This window comes from Balaenoptera borealis (assembly GCF_965194805.1).
Source record: "Balaenoptera borealis genome assembly, chromosome: 5".
Classification (NCBI taxonomy): domain Eukaryota; kingdom Metazoa; phylum Chordata; class Mammalia; order Artiodactyla; family Balaenopteridae; genus Balaenoptera; species Balaenoptera borealis.
In genome coordinates, this window is record NC_138862.1 from 145,550,940 (window position 1) to 145,574,310 (window position 23,371).

General features: G+C 41.4%; 1 protein-coding gene across 4 annotated transcripts in view; it reads right to left on the reverse strand.

Moving 5' to 3' along the window:
• Positions 1-20,771, reverse strand: part of NGLY1 (N-glycanase 1) — a 55,731-nt gene extending 34,960 nt beyond the window's left edge. The window contains exons 1-3 of one of the 4 annotated variants that reach the window (XM_082392721.1): positions 20,549-20,771; positions 13,799-13,913; positions 8,640-8,885 (exon numbers count right to left, since the gene is read on the reverse strand). In XM_082392721.1, the coding sequence (XP_082248847.1) occupies positions 8,640-8,885; positions 13,799-13,913; positions 20,549-20,679 (492 nt within the window). In that variant the 5' untranslated portion in view covers positions 20,680-20,771. The remainder of the gene's footprint in view (positions 1-8,639; positions 8,886-13,798; positions 13,914-20,548) is intronic. The other 3 variants (XM_082392719.1, XM_082392718.1, XM_082392720.1) reach the window with 3 other exon arrangements.
• Positions 20,772-23,371: the final 2,600 nt, after the last annotated feature.

Sequence of the window (23,371 nt, forward strand, 5' to 3'; positions counted from 1 at the left end):
ATACAATAACTGAAGTGAAAAATACACTAGAAGGAATCAATAGCAGAATAAATGAGGCAAAAGAATGAATAAGCTAGATGGAAGACAAATTGGTGGAAATCACTGCTGTGGAACAGAATAAAGAAAAAAGAATGAAAAGAAATGAAGACAGTTTTGGAGACCTCTGGGACAACATTAAACACAGCAACATTCACATTATAGGGGTCCCAGAAGGAGAAGAGAGAGAGAAAGAGCCTGAGAAAATATCTGAAGAGATAATAGCCAAAAACTTCCCTAACATGAGAAAGGAAACACTCACTCAAGTCCGGGAAGCACAGAGAGTCCCATACAGGATAAACTCAAGGAGGAACACACCGAAACACATATTAATCAAACTTACAAAAATTAAAGACAAAGAAAAAATATTACAAGTAACAAGGAAAAAGCAACAAATAACATACAAGGGAATCCCCATAAAGTTATCAGCTGATTTTTTTCAGCAGAAACTCTGAAGGCCAGAAGGAAATGGCATGATATATTTAAAGTGAGGAAAGGGAAAAACCTACAACCAAGAATACTCTACCCATCAAGCCTCTCATTTAGATTCGAAGAACAAAGCAAAAGCTTTACAGACAAGCAAAAGCTAAGAGAATTCAGCACCTCCAAAACAGCTTTACAAAAAATCTTTAAAAAACTACTCTAGGCAGAAAAGAAAAGGCCACAACTAGAATCAAGAAAATTACGAATGGGAAAGCTCACCATTAAAGGCAAACATAGAGTAAAGGTAGGAAATCATCCACACACAAATATGATATCAAAACCAGCAATTGCGAGAAGAGGAGAGTACACATGCAGGATATTGGAAATGCATTGGAAATTAAAAGACCAGCGACTTAAAACAATCTTGTTTGTATATAGACTGCTATATCAAAACCTCATGGTAACAGCAAACTAAAAATCTACAATAGATACACACACAAAAAAGAAAAAGCAATCCAAACAACACTAATGACAGTCATCAAATCACAAGAGAAGCGAACAAAAGAGGAAGGGAAGAAAAACAACCTACAAAAACAAACCCAAAACAATTAACAAGATGGCAATAAGAACATACATATTGATAATTACCTTAAATGTAAATGGATTAAATGCTCCAACCAAAATACAGACTGGCTGAATGGATACAAAAACAAGACCCATATATATGCTGTCTACAAGAGACCCAACTTCAGATCTAGGGACACATACAGACTGAAAGTGAGGGGATGGAAAAAGATATTCCATGCAAATGGAAATCAAAAGAAAGCTGGAGTAGCATTACTCATATCAGACAAAATAGACTTTAAGATAAAGACTGTTACGAGAGATAAGGAAGGACACTACATAACGATCAAGGGATCAATCCAAGAAGAAGATATAACAATCGTAAATATATACGCACCCAACACAGGAGCACCTCAATATGTAAGGCAAATCCTAACAGCCACAAAAGGAGAAATCAACAGTAACACAATAATAGTGGGGGACTTTAACACCCCTCTTACATCAATGGACAGATCATCCAGATAGAAAATAAGGAAACACAGGCCTTAAATGACACATTAGACCAAAGGACTTAATTGATACTTATAGAGCATTCCATTCAAAAGCAGCAGAATACACATTCTTCTCAAATGCACATGGAACATTCCCCAGGACAGATCACATGCTGGGTCACAAAGCACACCTCGGCAAATTTAAGAAAACTGAAATCATATCAAGCATCTTTTCCGACCACAACACCATGAGATTAGAAATCAACTACAACAAAAAAACTAAAAAAACACATACACGTGGAAGCTAAGCAATATGTTACTAAACAACCAATGGATCAATGAAGAAATCAAAGAGGAAATCGAAAAATAACTAGAGACAAATGAAAATGAAACATGATGATCCAAAACCTATGGGACCCGGCAAAAGCAGTTCTAAGAGGGAAGTTTACAGCAATACAATCTTACCTCAGGAAACAAGAAAAATCTCAAAGAAACAACCTAACCTTACACCTAAAGCAACTAGAGAAAGAAGAACAAACAAAACCCGAAGTTAGTAGAAGAAAAGAAATCATAAAGTTCAGAGAAGAAATTAATGAAATAGAGATGAAGAAAACAACATAAAATGTCAATGGAAGTAACAGCTGGTTCTTTGAAAAGATAAACAAAATCGATAAACCTTTAGCCAGACTCATGAAGGAAAAAAGGGGAAAGGGCTCAAATCAACAAAATTAGAAATGAAAAAGAAGTTACAACTGACACCACAGAAATACAAAGGATCATGAGACTACTACAAGCAACTCTATGCCAATAAAGTGGACAACCTAGAAGAAATGGACAAATTCTTAGAAAGGAACAATCTTCCAAGACTGAACCAGGAATAGAAAATATGAACAGACCAATCACAAGCACTGAAATTGAAACTGTGATTAAAAAACTTCCAACAAACAAAAGTCCAGTACCAGATGGCTTCACAGGTGAATTCTATCAAACATTTAGAGAAGAGTTAACACCTGTCCTTCTGAAACTATTCCAAAAATTGCAGAGGAAGGAACACTCCCAAACTCATTCTATGAGGCCACTATCACCCTGATACCCAAACCAGACAAAGACACCACCAGAAAAATTAAATTACAGGAGAGCATCTCTGATGAACATAGATGCAAAAATTCTCAACAAAATACTAGCAAACCAAATCCAACAATACATTAAAAGAAGCATACACTGTGATCAAGTGCGATTTATCCCAGGAATGCAAGGATTCTTCAATATCTGCAAACCAATCAGTGTGATATACCATATTAACAAATTGAAGAATAAAATCCATATGATCATCTCAATAGATGCAGAAAAAGCTTTTGACAAAATTCAACACCCATTTATGATAAAAACTCCTCAGAAAGTGGGCACAGAGGGAACCTACCTCAACATAATAAAGGCCATATATGACAAACCCACAGCTAACATCATACTCAATGGTGAAAGGCTGAAAGCATTTACTCTAAGATCAGGAACGAGACAAGGATGTCCACTCTTGCCACTGTTATTTAACATAGTTTTGGAAGTCCTAGCCACAGCAATCAGAGAAAAAAAAGAAATAAAAGGAATCCAAATTGGAAAAGAAGTAAAACTGTCACTGTTTGAAGATGACCAGATAGTATACATAGAAAATCCTAAAGATGCCACCAGAAAACTACTAGAGCTCATCAATTAATTCAGTAAAGTTGCACGATACAAAACTAATACACAGAAATCTGCTGTTTCTATACACTAACAGTGAAAGATCAGAAAGAGCAATTAAACAAACAATCCCGGGGCTTCCCTGGTGGCGCAGTGGTTGAGAATCTGCCTGCTAATGCAGGGGACACGGGTTCGAGCCCTGGTCTGGGAAGATCCCACATGCCGCGGAGCAATGGGGCCCGTGAGCCACAACTACTGAGCCTGTGCTCTAGAGCCTGTGCTCCGCAACAAGAGAGGCCACAATAGTGAGAGGCCCGTGCACTGCAATGAAGAGTGGCCCCCACTTGCCACAACTAGAGAAAAGCCCTCGCACAGAAACTAAGACCCAACACGGCCAAAAATAAAAATAAATAAATAAATAAATAAATAAAAGATTACTATTAAAAAAAAAAAATTTTTTTTTAAATAAAAAAAAAAAACAAACAATCCCATTTACCATCACATCAAAAAGAATAAAATACTTAGGAATAAACTTACCTAAGGAGGCAAAAGACCTGTACTCAGAAAACTATAAGATACTGATGAAAGAAGTTGAAGATGACACAAACAGATGGAAAGATATACTATGTTCTTGGATTGGAAAAGTCAATATTGTCAAAGTGACTATACTAACCAAGGCAATCTATACATTAAATGTAATCCCTATCAAACTATCAATGGCATTTTTCATAGAACTAGAACAAAAAAAAATCTTAAAATTTGTATGGAGACACAAAGACCCTGAATAGCCAAAGCAATCATGAGAAAGAAAAACAGACCTGGAGGAATCAGGCTCCCTAACTTCAGACTATACTACAAAGCTCCAGTCATCAAAACAGTATAGTATGGGCACAAAAACAGAAATATAGATCAATGGAACAGGATAGAAAGCCCAGAAATAAACCCATGCACCTATGGTCAATTCATCTATGACAATGGAGGCAAGAATATATAATGGAGAAAAGACAGCCTCTTCAACAAGTTGTGCTGGGAAAACTGGACAGCTACATGTAAAAGAATGAAATTACAACATTCTTTAACACCATACACAAAAGTAATGTTAAAATGGATTGAAGGCCTAAATGTAAGACCAGATACTATAAAACTCGTAGAGGAAAACATAGGCAGAACGTTGTCTAATATAAATTGCAGAAATATCTTTTTGGATCTGTCTCCTAGAGTAACGAAAATAAAAAGAAAATAAATAAATGGGACCTAATTAAACTTAAAAGCTTTTGCACAGCAAAGGAAACCATAAACAAAATTAAAAGACAACCCACAGAATGGGAGAAAATATTTGCAAATGAAGCAGCTGACAAGGGATTAGTCTCCAAAATATACAAATAGCTCATGCAGCTCAATATCAAAAAGAAAAAACAAAAAAAACCCACCACAATCAAAAAATGTGCAGAAGCCCTAAATAGACAGTTCTCTAAAGAAGACATAAAGATGGCCAAAAAGCACTTGGAAAGATGCCCAACATCGCTAATTATTAGAGGAATGCAAATCAAAACTACAACGAGGCATCACATCATACTGGTCAGAATGGCATCATCAAAAAATCTACAAATAATAAATGCTGGAGTGGGTGTGGAGAAAAGAGAACCCTCCTACACTGTTGGTGGGAATGTAAATTGGTACAATTACTACGGAGAACAGTATGGAGGTTCCTTAAAAAACTAAAAATAGAACTAACATATGACCCAGCAATCCCACATCCTGGGCATATATCCAGAGAGAACCATAACTCGAAAAGATACATGCACCCCAATGTTCATTGCAGCACTGTTTACAATTCCCAGGACATGCAAACAACCAATATATCCATCAACAGATGAATGAATAAAGATGTGATGTGTATACACACACACACAATGGAATATGACTCAGCCACAATAAAGAATGAAATAATGCCATTTGCAGCAACATGGATGGACCTAGAGATGATCAATAAGTCAGACAGAGAAAGACAAATATCATATGGTATCACTTCTATGTGGAATCTAAAAAGATGATACAAATGAACTTATTTACAAAACAGAAACAGACTCACAGACTTCAAAAACAAACATGGTTACCAAAGGGGAAAGGTCTAGGAGAGGGATAAATTAGGAGTTTGGGATTAACATATACACACTACTATATACAAAATAGATAAACAAGACCTACTGTATAGCACAGGGAACTCTACTCAATGTTCTGTAATAACCTATATGGGAAAAGAACCTAAAAAAGAACTGATACATGTATACGTATAACTGAACCACTTCGCTACACACCTGAAACTAACACAACACTGTAAATCAACTATACTCCAATATAAAATAAAAGTTAAATTTAAAAAAATAAAAAATATATATCTTCGTTTTAAAAAAACTAATTTTGTTATTTATCATTATCTAATATTATTTTTATAATTTCAATGAAATAATCTCAAATGATAATTCTTTTAAATAGATACATATATACTCATATACACAATGGGCAATAATTTCTAGAGTGATAAAAGTGTTGACGCAAAGTCCTCAACAACTTCATACACATTCTAAAAGCAGTCACATATCAAATAAAAGCATGCATTTAGACTATCTGTGCAATAACTGCCAAAGACTTTTTTAAGCAAATCATACTTCAGAGTCACATGCTTTCAACCCAGATAAAGTTGCAAAATTGGGAACAATGCTTCTAACATTCTGAGGCTCAGTCTTTGAAAAACTGTCTTTGCTGTTTTGAACCTGCTTTTGGAAGGCAAAGGGCATAAAAATATATAAAGGGTTATCAGGAAGTTATTTCATATAAGAACACTAAATACTCAGCATGTATAACCAGCAAATTTAAGAAATCAGTTTGGTCATTAGGAAAGTACAAATTAAAGCCACAATGAGACACTACACTTAACATCGACTAAAATGGCTATAATAAAAAAGACATTAACCATTATCAATGAGAATACTGAGAAATCGGAACCTTCACACTCTGCTGGTTAGAATGTAAAAAGGCGCAACAGCTCTGGAAAACAGCTTGCAATTTCTTAAAGCAATAAACATAAACTTGTCGTACAACCCAGTGGTTCCACTTCTAGGAATCTACCCAAGAGAAATGAAAACATCTGCCCACACAAAGCCTGGTATGTGGACATTCATAGCAGCATTGTCCGTAAGAGGCAAACATGGCAAACCCAAATGCCCGCCACGGAATGTTATTCAGCAATAAAAAGGAAAAAAATACTAATACATCCTGCAATACGGATAAACCTCAAAAACATACAAAGTAAAAGAAGCCAGAAGCAAAAGACTACGTAGTGTAGCTTTCATTTACATAAAATATCCAGAAAAAGCAGCAAAATAAATTTCTAACTACATCACCGTTTACTGAGCACCGGTATATTCCAGTACTTTATATCTTAAGGGAAAAACTTATTGGCAACTTCAACATCAATGACTATCACCCTGTCTTATATTTCCAAATTTTACTTGATACAGTTTCAACCAAAGAAATATATTAGTTGTGACACTCAACAGTGCTCAGGATTTGTCTAGTTTACATGCAGTTAAATGCTTTGTTAATCTCTCTCCTGCTGCTTTACTTGGGCCATTTTAATTCTCAGTTAGTATCCCCACTCAAAATGAGAAAGGGAGGAGAACATAATTGTCAAACTCTGTAATACAGCAATTAATGGTGATAAAAGCTTAAATAACAAATACTTTGTAAAAATGTGTACTTCAGTGATCCATGGAACCAGGAGTTGGCTATAAAAAACAAGATTCCTTCTAATTCCTCCCAACTCCCTTAAGGAATACAGAAAAAGATACTTTGTCCCAGGGACTAGAGAAGTAAGAGTTAATATACAGTAGCCTTCTAGGAGCATATGTGTTTGTGAAAGTTTATTTTCTTCTAAACTCTAAATTCGTTTTGACAATAGAATGACAATTTGTTTTTAGTGTAGTATCCAGGCCCTTTCTGGTAAGTAATTAAAGACCTCAAACTGTAACTTAGGGGCTTCCCTGGTGGTGCAGTGGTTAAGAATCCGCCTGCCAATGCAGGGGACACAGGTTTGAGCCCTAGTCCAGGAAGATCCCACATGCCGTGGAGCAACTAAGCCCATGTGCCACAAGTACTGAGCCTGCGCTCTAGAGCCCACGAGCCACAACTACTGAAGCCCGAGTGCCACAACTACTGAAGCCCGTGCGCCTAGAGCCCGTGCTCCGCAACAAGAGAAGCCACCACAATGAGAAGGCTGCGCACCGCAAGGAAGAGTAGCCCCCGTTCACCACGACTAGAGAAAGCCCATGTGCAGCAATGAAGACCCAACGCAGCAAATAAATAAATAAATTAATTAATTAATTAATTTTAAAAAAAAGAAGAAGAAGAAGAAGAAGAAGAATTATTATTCAAAAGGACAGTACTCTCTCCTCCCTTGCCAGCCACTACCACCTTCAATTCTTTATTTTTTAAAGACAAGCTTAGGGTATTCCCAGCCTACACTAAGGAATGACGGCCCATCATCTGACTACCCGGGAGGTTAGGTTAAAGGCTCTCCAATTATCCAGCTGGAGAAAATTAAGGGTAGATTTAACAACTGACTCTAGATGTAGAGTTCCAGTGTATGGAGGAGAGTAATCAGGTGTTTCACCAAAATTGAAAGAGGACATGAGTTTAAGCTGCCTACTGATAAAATTACTATAGAAAAACCATGAAAATTTTTCTGACAGTGAAAATTTAGGAGTAAAAGGCTTAAGGACCTTTATTAAAAGGGATTCTTTTGTAAACAGGATAATTTCCTATTAAATAAGGTCATTTAAGTATACCGAGAATTCCTGTAAGACATCAGTAATTTGACCTCAGTTCTTCAGAAGTATATATGTGTATGCTAGCACCACTATCAGTAAATTAATGATTATTTACCTTAAGCCTAAAGAAGCCGATTTTTTATTGAATTGAGGTGCTGATAATGGTAGGTTGTTGGAATTAATAATTCCATGGTAGACAGCAGCAGGTATTACATCAGAAGCGTCAAAGCAATAGAGGAAACCTTATTTGATGGCCACACACCTGTCTAGCAAGTCCTTTACTTTTTCTAGGTTAAAGACACATGCTAATCTGTGCAACTGATTTAAGTGCCACGGCAACAGGTACATTTACAAATGATAAATTAAATAAAACCCTGGCTGCCTCAGAAACAACAAGCCACAAGTTAAGATTTAAAAGTCCAAATAAAAGACAGCCATTTCCCCACTCTTGTTACAGATCTGACAATTTTTTAAAAGAGCTCAGGAAATTTGAACGTATTAGAACTGTAAGAACCAAGAATGACTCAGACATAAATTCTGGAATAAGTCCTATTTTAAAGCTTTTGCTATATCAACACTTTGAAAGGAGCAGTCAAGGAAGGTTTAATTCTAACATTACCATTGGAGTGGACGGTGGGTTTGATGACCGCCCTTCACTGTTCCCTGGATGCTGGGTTAACCCACTAGGACCGGAAGCCTGCGCTGTAGGAAGCTGGGTGCTGGCTGCAAGTTGCTGAGATAATTCTGCTTTGTGGCTCTTATCTGATCCATCCAATCTGCTACTTCTCTCTATGGCAATCAGGTCACGAATTTTTTGCAGCTGCTCCACTGAAGCTTTTTTAGGAAAGATAAGATGGGTTTCTCCCTGGAATTTATAAAATTAGGGAAAATTTTAACCTTTGCTTTATACTGACAGTCATTCTTACACAGTATATGTAAAATGGAGCCAATACTACAGAACACATCATATTTTAACAATCTTTCTCTTTTCTTACCATTTTGGCACTTTTAAAAAAAATACAGGCAAAGGTATACCAGAAAATTAAGAAAATATGTCTCCTTGTTAGCATAAAATGTTTAGCCTGTTTTATTGGTTCAAAAGACCTTTAGAAAAATACTTTATCTTTTAGAAATACTGTAATGAGCCAGAAATCCTCCTAAGAGATGCAAAAATGCACATTCCTATCTTCTCTGCAATAGTATATGATACAACTATTCTCCATGAAATTCCCTATGAAATAATGACACTATAGATACAGCCATTCAAAATGATCATTGGTCACATAAAACCAGTAAGAAGTTATATAACAACCTTTGAATCTTCTAAACTCAAGTCTTTAAGAATAGCTACATGATTAGAAGTCTGTGTATGGAGTTCACTAATTCTTCCAAGATAACAAAAATTACATCCTGAGGGTCAATTCAAAACTATGGATTGCTATTTAGTAATACAAAGGTGGTCCAAACAAAAACAAACCATCAAACAATAAAAATCTGATTCTTTAAGAAGTGATTCATTTAATGAATTCACATAATATAATCAGAGTTCTCTGAGGTACAATAAACATTACAACAAAGTTCACAATGTAAAATAGTAAATTACAAAACAAACAGAAAAGTGAAATGAAAATATATTCCATCAAGGTTTAAGGTGTTGAGAAGCAACAGTGTTAAAACAGTAATTCCACCAACTGCAAATGAGATAACACAGTCGTTACAATATGCAGTGGACCAACCTGTAGATTGTGAGCATTTAAATTCAACTCCACAACTGAGAATGACCTTATTTCCCTGGTGATGGCAGATCTACAGGAATCAACTGACCAAGACATTACTCCACAACGACATGAAAATCAATTCCACGTGAATCCATTTGAAAAAGCTGGGAGAGGCCAGCAATCTCCATGTATTACCCAAAACAGCTGTAAAAAAGACTACTACCATTTACTGCATTTATGTGTTTCTAGGTACTGTGCTAAAAAGCACTTTACCCACATTATCTGAAGAATTCTTACAACCACCTTGAAAGGTAGGTATTGGGTTTATCCCCACTTTTCATATGGAAATACGAAGGCTCCGAGACGTTAAATAACCTGCCTGAAGCTACCAACCGTCAGAGCAAGGATTCAAACCGCATGACCTTAATCGTTATATGCTATAACTGATTCCACCTGAGACTGAACAGAGATCAAAACCCACAAGCCTGTACAAATAGCTGGAAGGGTTGAGCAAAAAGTATTTCTACAGTTGTGATGATTACATACACGATGGTTGGCACAAATTGGAACACAGTGAATTTTCCAACAGGAGAAAGGAACCACCTCCTATCTATGATGAGCTCTGGGAAGAGAAACCAGACTCCTGGTTTAAAACCAAGCATGGGGCTTCCCTGGTGGCGCAGTGGTTGAGAATCTGCCTGCCAATGCAGGGGACACGGGTTCGAGCCCTGGTCTGGGAAGATCCCACATGACGCGGAGCAACTAGGCCCGTGTGCCACAGCTACTGAGTCTGCGCGCCTGGAGCCTGTGCCCTGCAATAAGAGAGGCCACGACAGTGAGAGGCCCGCGCACCGCGATGAAGAGTGGCCTCCGCTTGCCACAACTAGAGAAAGCCCTCGCACAGAAACGAAGACCCAACACAGCCAAAAATAAAAAATAAATTAATTAATTAATTAAAATACTTATTAAAAAAATAAAAAATTAAAAAAAAAAACAAAAAAAACCAAGCATGGAGGCCCCTGATCTCACACTGTGAGTGGAGCAGCACGGAGGAAGGTACACGACACCACGGCCAGAGATGGGAGAGCCCGACAGCCATGTGGATCTGGCTGGTCCACACCTCAGAGAGGGCCCCGGTGAGACAGAGGCTGCTCCCTTCCTTTCCATCTTTTCAGGACCAGTCCTAAAAGAATGTATGATTATGACTGAAGTGTCTGTACGAAAAAGTTTAATCGACAGCACTGTATTTTCATAAAAGGACAAAACTACAGGCTTAATGCACTAGACCCAGTAACATTTTAAGAAACCAACGAGGATTCTAGTATTTAACAAAATCTCTGTTTCTCAACGCATTCTTGGTGAGGCAATTCTCACTGCCAGATATGAGTCAACCCCATCCCTGCTCGCTAAATGCTGGTGACATCTTCCAGTCACCAAGACAACCAAAACTACGGCCCTCGATGCCCCATCCTCCCCGAGGGTAGGTGCAGCTCCCAGCAAGAACTACTCCACTAAGCCAGCCTGATGGGTCACACGACCATTTGAATCCTACTCTTTCTCAACCTCCTCCTCAGAATTTTCATAAACAAGAATGCAGCCTCAGGGACAAGTGGGCACAAAGGTGTCCAGGATTTTAATGTGCAACTGAAAATTTCAGGATAGGTCTTGGATTTGCTACTTCATCTCAAAGCCCACCAAGTTTCTTTCTGGTGGTAGAGTTCAGTTTCAGCTCCGTTGGCTAACACTGATAAAACATTTACTTCCTACAGTGTGAAGTGCAAAGCCAGCCAGAAACTCTAAGTATAAATTAGTCTTAAAGCATGATCATCTTTTCTGAAATTGTGACTCTACTTGCATCAAATACTACTGCAAGTCTCAATCTGGCTTGTTACCTGGCACTGGCGTGACCAACCTACAAGTTTGCCTGGGACTGAGGGGTTTTCTGCGGGGCTGGACTTTCACTGCTAAAACCAGGACAGTCCCCGGCAAACTAGAGCGGTTGGTCATCCCTCCTGGCACTCAAGTATTTGCTGAATGAAAGATAAATATGATTCCACTGAATCTGTGACACTCCAACAATGAGAAACAATGAGAAACTGAAACACTTCAACTTCAACAGTCTCCAGTTGTCATTTACTTAATTTTCCTGTCATTTGACTCTCAAAAATCTGCATTTCCTTGAACAAATTCATCAACGTTCTCAATCTTCCCCATCTATAGTTTTAAATTCTTTATGTTCAGATGTCTGTGAGCAACTACAAGCAGGTGACACCATAATTTATACCTCCACCCTGGCCTCTCCTTTTGAATCATCAAAGACTCATATATCCAACTCTCTACTTGACACCTCTACTTGAATATTTAACAGTATATCAGTTACAATTATCCAAAAGACAGGTTCGTTTTTTCTCCCCTGATACCTGCTACTCTCCAAGATTTTTCAACCTCAATGAATGGTACTCCCATCCACTCAGCTGCTCAAACCAAAACCCAGACGTCACCCTGACTCCTTCCTTTCCCTTACATTCCACATCTAGTTCATCGGCAAGTCCCACAGACTGCTTCAAAAAGAAATCCTGGATCCCACTACTGCCCCATCCCCACTGCTGTCGGTCTTTGATTCCACAAATATTTACTGGGTGCCCACCTGCTCTGCTCCTTTCCCAGCAGCCGGCCCACAGGGAGCAACACAGACACAGAGCCTGTCCTCACGGAATCTAGACTAACCACTACCCTTTCTCACTGAGACTAACGGGATCAGCTTTATAACTGGCCTCCCTGCTTTACCCCTTGCCCCCATCCAGAACATCCAGAATATTCTCTTTACAACCGCTAGAGCCATCTTCAAAAATACTCTTCCCTGCTTAAAACCTTTCAATGGCTTCCCATCCCACTCGTCATAAAGTGCCATCTTTACCACAGTTCCCAAAACCCCAGGCCTGCCTCCGTGGCCACTTTCTGTGCCAAGGCTACTCCTGCTAGAAATCCTCCACACGTGTGGATCTCTGTGCCTGAAAAACCCTCACCTGAGAGCGTCAGGTATTTGAACTGCTTCTCATCACTCAGGTCCCAGCTCAACCACGATCTCCTCAGGGGCCTCCCCTGAGCACTTGTCCTCACATAGCTGCCCATCACTACAGTTGCTTATGATGTTCTTTCCATGCCTCATTTTCTTCTTTGTGCTCATCTTTGTTTTCACACCTACTGCCTGTCTAACCTACAGGAATGCAAGCTCCATGCGAGATGGGATCTGTTATCTAACTAGTTCACCACTATATTCCTAAGGCCTGAAACAGAACCAGGGGAGGCAAGCAGAGAGGCGGGGAGGAAAGCACATCCCAGAGCAACTCAGAATATCTCCTTAACAGCTGCTACGGTCTTGCCAGTTGACTGCTATTGGCTGCTCGGCCCCTAGAACCTGGCTGGACTTCTCTCAGTATTCCATAAACTAGAAATGGTTAAGCATATACACATAAAGAAAACTCATCATCTTGAAAGCTACTTTCATTGTGTCATAAAATTAAACTATGCCACAAGATTCCACAACATGGAAACACCAAGCTTTTCCTTTGACCTGGAAACAAAAAAACCCACTGAGATTCTTTTCTTCTGTCACAGAAGGGAACCCTTATGTGTGGCAACTAAACTCAACTTTTCTGTTTTTACTCTTGTCATTTCTTACTGGAGACAGGTGGTTGGACCCCCATCAGCAATTGTGGTTGGACCCCCATCAGCAATTCATGTTTGCTTACATGGCAGATTTTTGCTAAAGGTCTAAAGAGAACCACAATTTAGTCCTTGGGTTGCATGTCTGACCTCCCTATTCTAAAGGACTGAGATTGTAAGAATTCTCCCTGTGGGAGAGTTGTTATATTTTACTGTGATTTTAAAGCATATTGACTGTAACTTTTCAATGTAGAGTAAGTGAAGAAATAACTGGTCCCATAGTTTTCCAAAATGAATCAATCAATAAAAATATTCTTATTTAGAAATTATCTATCAACACTATACTGAATGCTCTGTACACGAACCGCGGAGAAGAAACCGTGAACACACTGACCTCTTCAAAGCCCATTTCAAATAAACATTCAACAGCTCCTCTGACAGGCAAGAGTCGAGTAGAAAAAGTTGTGTTTCCAATCCGGATAGATCTATATTTTTCATCATTAGGGTTTCTGATTAAAAAAAAAAAAAGTCTGATTATATATAACAATTTACATTTTTCACCATGTTTTTGCATTCTTTTTCACATTTTATGCTGGCTATACGCCTACGAGGTGGTAGAGATCCCAGCTTTAAGGGAAGAGGATGCAGTCTGGAAAGACAGACTGATTTTGTGATTCTTACCTCGTACACACTTACTGCAACCTTACTGTTTAACTTCACAGCTGATAATATCAATGCTGCCCTAAGGGAAACCCACGCGACATTCTATTTCTGTGCTGTTAAAACTAGAGACCTTTATGGGTTTTTACGTTGCTAAGAAAAAATTCCATGCAAGCTCCAGACAGGGGTAGAAGGTTCTGCCTGTTTTCTTCTGATGGATCTCAGTCATCGAGAATAGCGCCTGATGGACGTGTACATGGTGGTTAATAAATATTTGTGAAACGAATGAATAAAAGAAACTAAGAAGCTATATACAAATGAATCACAGCTCCTCAAAGACTTTACTTCTGACAAACATGAACCTAGGTATACGTTTATGGTCACTTGATTTTTCTTTCTTCCCTAGACCAATGGTTGTTTTTTACTATAATTTCTGTTTCAGCTCAAGATATATTTTTGTCACAGCAACTACGGTAATAAAATACAATGAAGATATGAACTTCTTTTACCATGATTTAGATTTTGAATAGTACACATGAGATGAGACCAGCACATGAAAAATCTTTGATTTGAGATTTGTAATAACGTTGATAAATCAGAAAGGCTGTTAAAAAAAAAAATCAGAAAGAAAATAAAAGGTTAAAGGCAATCAAGGTATTATACTCAAAAGGCCTTCTGAACTTAATTCAGGATGATAAGTAGGTTTCATATCTGATACTGACGCCCTTAAAATGGTAGTGGCTTCCATCAGTATGGCATTAAGAAAGACTGAGGCTGTCTCAGGGGTCCACAGAAGCAGTGTTGAGGCTACCAGCCTGGGGTCTGGGATGACGGGGTGGCCAAGTGCTGGCAAATGACCAAACACCTTTGTCCTAAACTTAACGCATGTTCTCCAGATATCATGATATAAAAACCAAAACAGGGATTGTTACCTGTGGAAGTTTCAACAAATTTCACATTTGTTTTCCACCAAGCAGTTCCTGTTGCCAAACTGTCATAAATACTACACAAAACTTTTTTAAACCTCTTTTCTTTAATTTCAAAAATTACACAAGTTTATTACAGAATATTCAGAGACAAAAGCTCCAAAATAGTGTTACTTAAAATGTCCAGATTGGTGCTGATCTGTAAACTCTTTGCTTTTCATCCATGAGGAGTACAGAAATTGAAAGTATTCAGTAATTATTACAGCAATTTGACACTGCCATGAAATTTTCATTGCATTTTACAAAAGTTATAGGTCCACAAAGGATTGGAAATTAAAAATACTGTTCTTTACTGCAGGTCATTTGAAAATCACAGATAACTGAGAAACACAAAGAGAAACAGATGCCTTACTCTTTTATTGTGTGTATCAGATCAGGGTTTGTAAACCTTGGCAATACTGACCTTTGGCCTTTGCTCTGAGGGCTGCCCTGGGCACAGTGAAATGTTTACATCCCTGGCTTCTGTGCCACACTACATCATAAGCGTGCCGCTCTTTCTTACCACTTAAACATTAAACAGTGAAAAATCCTACCTTTACCAAAGCTAGTTACAGGTAGACGAGGCATCTTTTCACGACACTCAACACACTCCACAGGGTGATAAACACATCAGTAACCACCAGGAGGGTATATCCCACTTGGTGCAGAACTGCTTGAGCTATCTTAGTCTATTTTTCCCAAGAGTTTCCAGATTTCTACATAATCAAAGTCTTTCACTGGGCTTAATTTTCTAATTTTTCTTCCCTTTTTCACACTAAAAAAATTCTGATAAAACTTACATGAGCTGTTCCGATATAGCTTATTATTTTGAGACATGTTTCAAAGTGTCGAAGCAGCTTCTTTGCTACAGGCTTTGTATAGCTTAGATTTTCCTCCCTAGTTTCTAAAGAACAATGTTCTATCTTTGTACAACATCTATGGACCTCACATATCATTTATGTGTTTTTCTCACTCAACGTATATTGCAAATAAAAATTTGAAAAATGGCAATAACATCCAGGTACCCAAATCCTAGCTTCCTCTTTTTAAATGTGCTGAGGACTTCTCTGGTGACGCAGTGGTTAAGAATCCGCCTGCCAATGCAGGGACACGGGTTCAAGCCCTGGTCCGGGAAGATCCCACATGCCGCAGAGCAACTAAGCCCGTGCGCCACAACTACTGAGCCTGCGCTCCAGAGCCCGCGAGCCACAACTACTGAAGCCCGCACACCTAGAGCCCGTGCTCCGCAACAAGAGAAGCCGCCGCAATGAGAAGCCCGCGCACCGCAATGAAGAGCAGCCCCCGCTCGCCGCAGCTAGAGAAAGCCCGCGCGCAGCAACCGAGACCCAACACAGCCAAAAATAAATAAATAAATGAATGAATGAATGAATGAATGAATGTGTTGAGCAGACCAGCCATAGTCTTGAGCACAGACTGATGTGAAAGTCAGCCCCTGAAGCCCTCAAAGGCTTACAGAACTTGGCCCCAGGGCCAGCAGCCCTCAGGTCCGTCAGTTCCCATTTCCTGCCCTTGGAGAAGTGCCACACAAACACTCCTGACTCTCTTGCTTCACAGCATAAGTCTGGTGTGGCCACTCTCCTCGAGCCCATTGCTACTCTCAGGATCCTGCGGCCTCTGAAGTACCCCTACGGACCTTTAGTTTTGATCTTCTTCTTCCACTAATGTAATTTTCTCTGCAGACTTTTCTCTAATATTGTTTGCTATAACTCTTTGATTTTTTCCCCCCTATCTCTGGTAACCATTAACTATTTCTACGACTTTATTTATTATTTATCTTGCTTGTTAGCAATTATCTTGCACCTTAGCTTGAGATTTCTTTTTCTGGTTGTTGGATGATGACGTTGAATGAATGAGGTTTGAAAGGGCAGCAAAACTTCCTAAACCTCACTCAACCAACACTTTGAACACATTTTGGTGTCTTTCTAGCTGTCTTACCCACAGGTAGACAAAGTGTTTCATTTATAGAAAATTAGCCCGTGTATTTACAACTGAATAGTAGGAAAAAGTCCTGCTTTGCACCTCAAAAGTCATAATCTACCATATTTCTAAGATTTTACAACATGTTAATAATAAGCCTCCCACTGAGTCACAGCATTCCTTTTCTCAGAAAAGGAAAGCTTAAATGTTTCTATTTCAGAAATGCTGGGAATTAAATATATCTGAGCATTCACTAGCTCTCTTCCTCTTTAGGATGCATAATCCCAGAAAGAGTTCTCACAAGTGGAAATTTAGTACATGAGTGCATCCTATAATCTTGCATTTTTATTACTGATCACAAAAGTTGGTTTGTAGGTCATCTGAAAAACTATTTCTAGCCCTTCTGAAAATTTGTTATTGTGACTTACATGTAAAATTTTCAAAAACATCTCTCTGCCTTTAGAACACCTGGGAAGCATCTCTGGCTCTAATTCCACCGCTCTCTGCAGCTGACAACAAGGGAAACATGTGCACGTAACCTAGCTTAACATGAAAAACTGAATGAGACTAACAAACAACACATGTGCCATGTTCTTTATTTCTTTCTATCTTTTGCAACAATCTTATAATGTAGGTATTGTTCGTTCCTTTTAAAAAAGAGGAAACTGAAGCCCAGACAGTTTACATACATTCTTAGGAAATGGCTGACTGGGACTTAGACCCGCTGGTTCGATTACAAATACTCTCCACCATACAAGTTGCCAACAAACTCACCCATCCTCAGTTGACAACCTTGCTCAGTTTCTCCAGGTGTCAGGAGTAACCCAGATGAGAAATCTCACGTTATTTGAGGTACAGTATTTTGTCTCCTCCCGTTACCAGCTCTACCCCTGGCACTCAGTCATCAAGGACTGCCAGTCCCTGACTACAGTTCTTCTCTCTGTTCCATCCACAGTTATGCTTATGCCCTGCAGTAGCTTCAGAAATGAAACCCACGCCTTGTGTCTTCTCGCATCATTATTCCACGTGAATCTCTCATTATGCTTCTCTTTTGAGTCTAGAAACTACAATCACTTTCTGTTGCCTATCATGTCAAATATATGTGCTCTAACCAAACCTCTGTTCTCAGAACTGTTCCACACTAGGTCATACAGCTATCTCCTCACATAAACATGTAAGTGCTTAAACATCGTCTTGGAATTAATTGTTCTCTAGATTTTATGCTGTGGCTATTTTCCATACCTGTGTCTTTCTTATTTTCTTTGAAGGAAGAAACCACTTTCCATTCTTGGCCCTTCCCAATCACACCCAGTGCAGTTCATAACCAGTAACTGTGTGCAGTTTGCAAAGGAAATTAGTGGGAAATCAAATATTGTTTTTTAAAGAATGAATGAAGCAAGTTTTCTAGGGAACCCACATGGAATGCCAGGAAAACTACTGCAGATTTTTGAAAGGTAGATACTGAGGACAGCTGATTTTTATCTAGAAGTCAGTGAACTGAAAAAACGGTTCAAACCCATGGTATATTGTACATGCAAATTAGTATATACTACATTCTATAATTTCATTAGCTTTACGAGCCTTAGTTGCGGAATAAGATAAACATCATCTGAAGCAGAAATTTCAAACTTAACCCAAAGTATTATTTTCACCAGTGTATAGTGACAAATATCGCTGTTAACAACAACAATAAAAAAACTGCAAATGAAATTCTCATTTCAGCACTCACCCTATAAAATACTATGTCAGACCCTGAGGTAGGAGCAAAGGATATCGAGACAACATCCCTTATCTCTCATGCTAAAGGAGTTCCTAAAACAGCAAAAGAAACCATGGTTTCCTCTATTCTCAAATAAGTTAGATTAGCCTGTCTGTAATGCAGTGTAGCTAAGGGATCAAGAAGAGGTCTGGGGCTTTTCTGTTAAGAGGCAAGCAAATCACTGGACTTGGAAGAGGAAGAAAAGGTGGGGTTTTTTTCCCCCCTCTGAAGACCAAACGAGTTTGAACTGTAAGAATGAGGGCAGGAACTAATACTATTAATTAAGATGAACTAAAAAGGGTAGTTTTTCATACCATCTCCACTTACATGAGTTCCAGACTCCTAATTCCCTTTTTGGATAAAAAAAAAACTTTTTAAGATAAGAAACATAAGCCATAGTAGAGACTACAACATACACTGACAGCATGCCAAGTTTCTTCTATGAGTTTGGTAAACATTCATAATGATGACTATGATGCAAAAGATTTTCTTCCTCAAAACACCTTGATCTCAGCATTTGTGGTTTCCCTGGATTGAAAGCAGAAGTGAATCCTCATTACAAGGGCAACTCCCTTTTCTGAAGAATGGGGTTTAAATAGTTCGGTGGCTTTCCAGATGGGGTGCTAGCTGACGGGCTCTGGAGAACTCTGCCTCGGAGTTCACTGTGCAGAATCCTCTGGCATCCTTGGCGCTGTGAAGAGCTGTCAGACCGCCCAGGGCTGAGAAGGTGAGTTGAGAGTGTCACAGAGGAGGAAGGAGGCCCCCATATAGGCCTCAAGTGTGCAGCTGTGTGCTGCATCTCTCGCTGCATCTGGCACACAACAAGGGCTCAATATGTTCTTCCTTCAACTCACTTTTTAAATCATGAATGTTGCCTATATGAGCCATATTAAAACTGCCATGGGTTAAGACACTGCGCTTGTAACTAATGGCTCCAAAACTGGGTCACGTGAAATCTATAACCTTGACACTGAGAAGGATCTCCTTTCAGACTTCAGGCCAATACATCCACCCCTTAGAAAAGCAAGCGCACCAGGGGCTGGGGGGCGGGGCCAGAGCCTGTATAATCACGGCGCCCTGATGAACGAGCTAACAGCACTAAGGCGGCGGCACGTGGGGCTCCTTTTCCCGCCCCCCCACATCCCGTCCCTCAGGACACCACCTCATTTGATCTAAGAGTAGAGGGACGTAATGCTTCAAAATGAATACCCAAACTTACTTCCCAATTCCCCAAATCTGTAAGGCTCCTTAGAGGTCTAGAAGTGTGCTCAGAGGAAAAGGAAACAAACTACTCTTAGCCAAGGTTATCCTCACGAACACCACGGTAGTGTTAGGCTCTAGTATTAGGCTATTCACAAAATGCTGGGAAGAAAACATCTTGCCCGTGGCTAACTTCTGAGAAGCCCTATGGCAACTGAAGGCACCGGGTGGGTGAAACGCACGCAGTGGGGATGAAACGCTGTCGCCGCTCCTGTCCTGACACGTAAGACGGTTCAACCGCCGGACCGAGGCCAGAGCCCGGGGCGCGCCTTCCCCTCCTCCGCCCCGCGCGTCCCGGGACCCGGCTCGCCCCGGGCTCCGCGACAGCAGGTGTCAGGTCACAGGTGCAGAGACTCCCTCCGCTCCGGCGGGGCTGGGCCGGACGGGTCTCCAGGCCCCTGGCGGGAGGCCCCAGCTCACACCCCCCGCCCCCCCCGAGCGGGAACCAGGCCCGGGGCCCTCCCGGCCTCCGCGCCCCAGGGGCCGGCCGGGCGCCCCCAAACCCCGCCGAGCGGGCGCCGAGCCCCGCCCGCTGGCACGCGTCCCGCCCGCGGCCCCGCACCTGAGGATGTTGTCCGCGTAGGTGAGCAGCAGCTTGGAGGCCTCCAGGAAGGTCTCCGGAGTGTTCTGACAGAGCTCGGCCACCGCCGGGGACGCGGACCCACAGGAACTGCCCAGCGCCGCCGCCGCCATGCTCGAGCGCGCTGCCGTGCCTCCCCGCACCGCGTGCGCTCTGAGCAGGCGCCTCAGCTCACCGCGCTCTGCGGCCGGCCGCGGGGCGGGGGCTGGTCTCCAGGGGCGGGGCCCGGCCGAGAGGGAAGGGGCTGGTCTCCAGGGGCGGGGCCCGGCCGAGAGGGAGGGGGCTGGTCTCCAGGGGCGGGGCCCGGCCGAGAGGGAGCGGGCTGGTCTCCAGGGGTGGGGCCCGGCCGAGAGGGAGGGGGCTGGTCTCCAGGGGCGGGGCCCGGCCGAGAGGGAGGGGGCTGGTCTCCAGGGGCGGGGCCCGGCCGACAGGGAAGGGGCTGGTCTCCAGGGGCGGGGCCCGGCCGAGAGGGAGGGGGCTGGTCTCCAGGGGCGGGGCCCGGCCGAGAGGGAAGGGGCTGGTCTCCAAGGGCGGGGCCCGGCCGAGAGGGAGCGGGCTGGTCTCCAGGGGTGGGGGCTAGTCTCCAGGGCGGGGAGGGGGGGGCAGGGCTCGTTGGGGGGGTGGTGGTCTCCAGAGGACGGGGGGCTTTCCCGGTGGGGGCGGTGTCTGGTATCCTGGGCTGGGGACTCGGCGTGGGGAGAGGGAGGGCGGGGGCTGGTCTCCAGGGGGCGGGGACTAGTATTCGGGACCGGTGGGGTTCGTCTGGGAGGAGCTGGGGGCTGTTTGGGGCCGTTGGGGGCTTGGGCCGACAGGGGCCTGGTTGTCAGGGCCTGGGGGCTTCGACCAGGCGGGGGTGTGGGTCTTGGTCGTCCGGACCGAGGGGCTTTGCCCAGGTGTGTCTGGTGGTCGGGGCCGCGGGGTGGGGTGGAGGGGCGGGGGTTTCGCGCAGGGGTAGGGGGTGCTGGCTGGTGCATCGCAGGAACCCAGGTTCCTCGGCGCCCCGGGGCCGGCCTCAATAGATCCAGCCAGACGGTGCGGAAACCCCCTATATTCCAACCACTCCTTTGCCCCCAGATGAAACTGTTCTACAGCTTCCTCCTTGCAGATGGTCAGGCCTTCCTAAGTAAATGTGGATAAAAGACCCCAGAGAGAAGCAGAAAACCACGTTCAAAACCAAACACATAAACTCTGCTGGGTTCCTCCTATATGGATTTTTTTTGGAATTAGATAAATGATTGAAACTCTCTTGCATAAGTCCCAGCTCAGAGAATATGATGCCTCTGTAAAGAAGTTTTTTTCGAAACTGCAGATTGCAACATAGTGGGTTGTGGACTCTACTGACCAAAGTAAAACACATATCCAATAACGACAAAGTAGAATGGAATGGAGGGGAAAGGAAAGACAGCAAAATTATGCATCCCATATAGTAAGTGTACGTATTAATTTGTGACTTTGTTTTGCAGGTAGATCCTGTGGTCAGTGTCCTTTATTACTCTTAAAAGAAGAATCCTAACCTCTTTAATCCATCATCTACCTCTCCATGACCTTGAAAGTGTACTTTACCAATGCCTTCTTTCTTTTCCAAACCTCAACAAATGTTTTTCTTGACACTATATATTTTTAAAAGTTGTTTGCCTAAGTAGCTTCTTTGAATGTTCTTGATGCTTTATCTTCAGTTTGCTTTTTAAATTTGAAATTTTCCTCCAATATCTCTGAGCAAGACCCTGAGCAATAACCACTCACTTCAGTTACCATTCACTTGCCAGATATATGTGAGAAGTTTTTAATAAATATGTAGGTTTTTGGACCAGCTTCCAAGAATAGTGTGTTTAACTGATAGTGTGTTGCTAGCTGCTGTAACTGAAATTTTCAGTGACTTAACATGAGAAATTTCTTTCTTGTTCATACAAGAGGTATCATTTGTCAGTGAGCAGCTTTCCTCCAGATAATGATTGAGGGCCCCAGGCTCCTTTCAGAGGAGGTCAACAAACATTTTCTATAAAGGGCCAAATATTAAATGTTTAAGGGTTTGTGGCCATAGGGTCTCTGGTTCAACTATTTAACTCTGCCTTTGCAGTTGTAGTTCCATAGGCAATACAGTTTGCCCTTGAACAATGTGGGTACCAACCCTCCGGGCATTCAAATTCTGTGTATAACTTCCGCTGTATATCTGAGGTTCCACTGTATCTGTGGTTCTGAATCTGAGGTTGCAACTCACAGTGGACCGTGTAGCACTGTAGCATTTACTGTTGAAAAAGAATCCGCATATAAGTGGACCCATGCAGTTCAAACCCGTGTTGTTCAAGGGTCAACTGTACTTTAAAATGAATGTGTATGGGTATGTCCACTGAAACTATTTATAAAAACAAGCAGCCTTCTGGATTTAGTGTGTGGTTTGCTAACTACTGCTATATGGCCACAGAGACTTCTGCATTTAGTTAGTGGTTGGGCAAAAAGACGGCATACCTGCTTCTTTTTTTTTTTTTTTTTTCACACACACACACTGTATTTTATTTTTACAAGAGATAAATCGACTGACACCAAGCATTGTACATGGATGACCACAACAAAAGCAACAATGATTGCAATTACCAAACATGAAACACACTCATACTATGTCATAGTATTGACATTCAGTCCAGTAATCCTCCACTGTAACAGCTCCTTTACTTTGCAGTGAAAATTGATTTGGGCATACCTGCTTCTTAACCACATGGGCCCAGAAATGACAGCGTTTTCTCTACTGTATCATTAGTGAAAATGAAGCCCCATCTAGATGAAAAGTGGGGGAGGCTGGGAAATGTA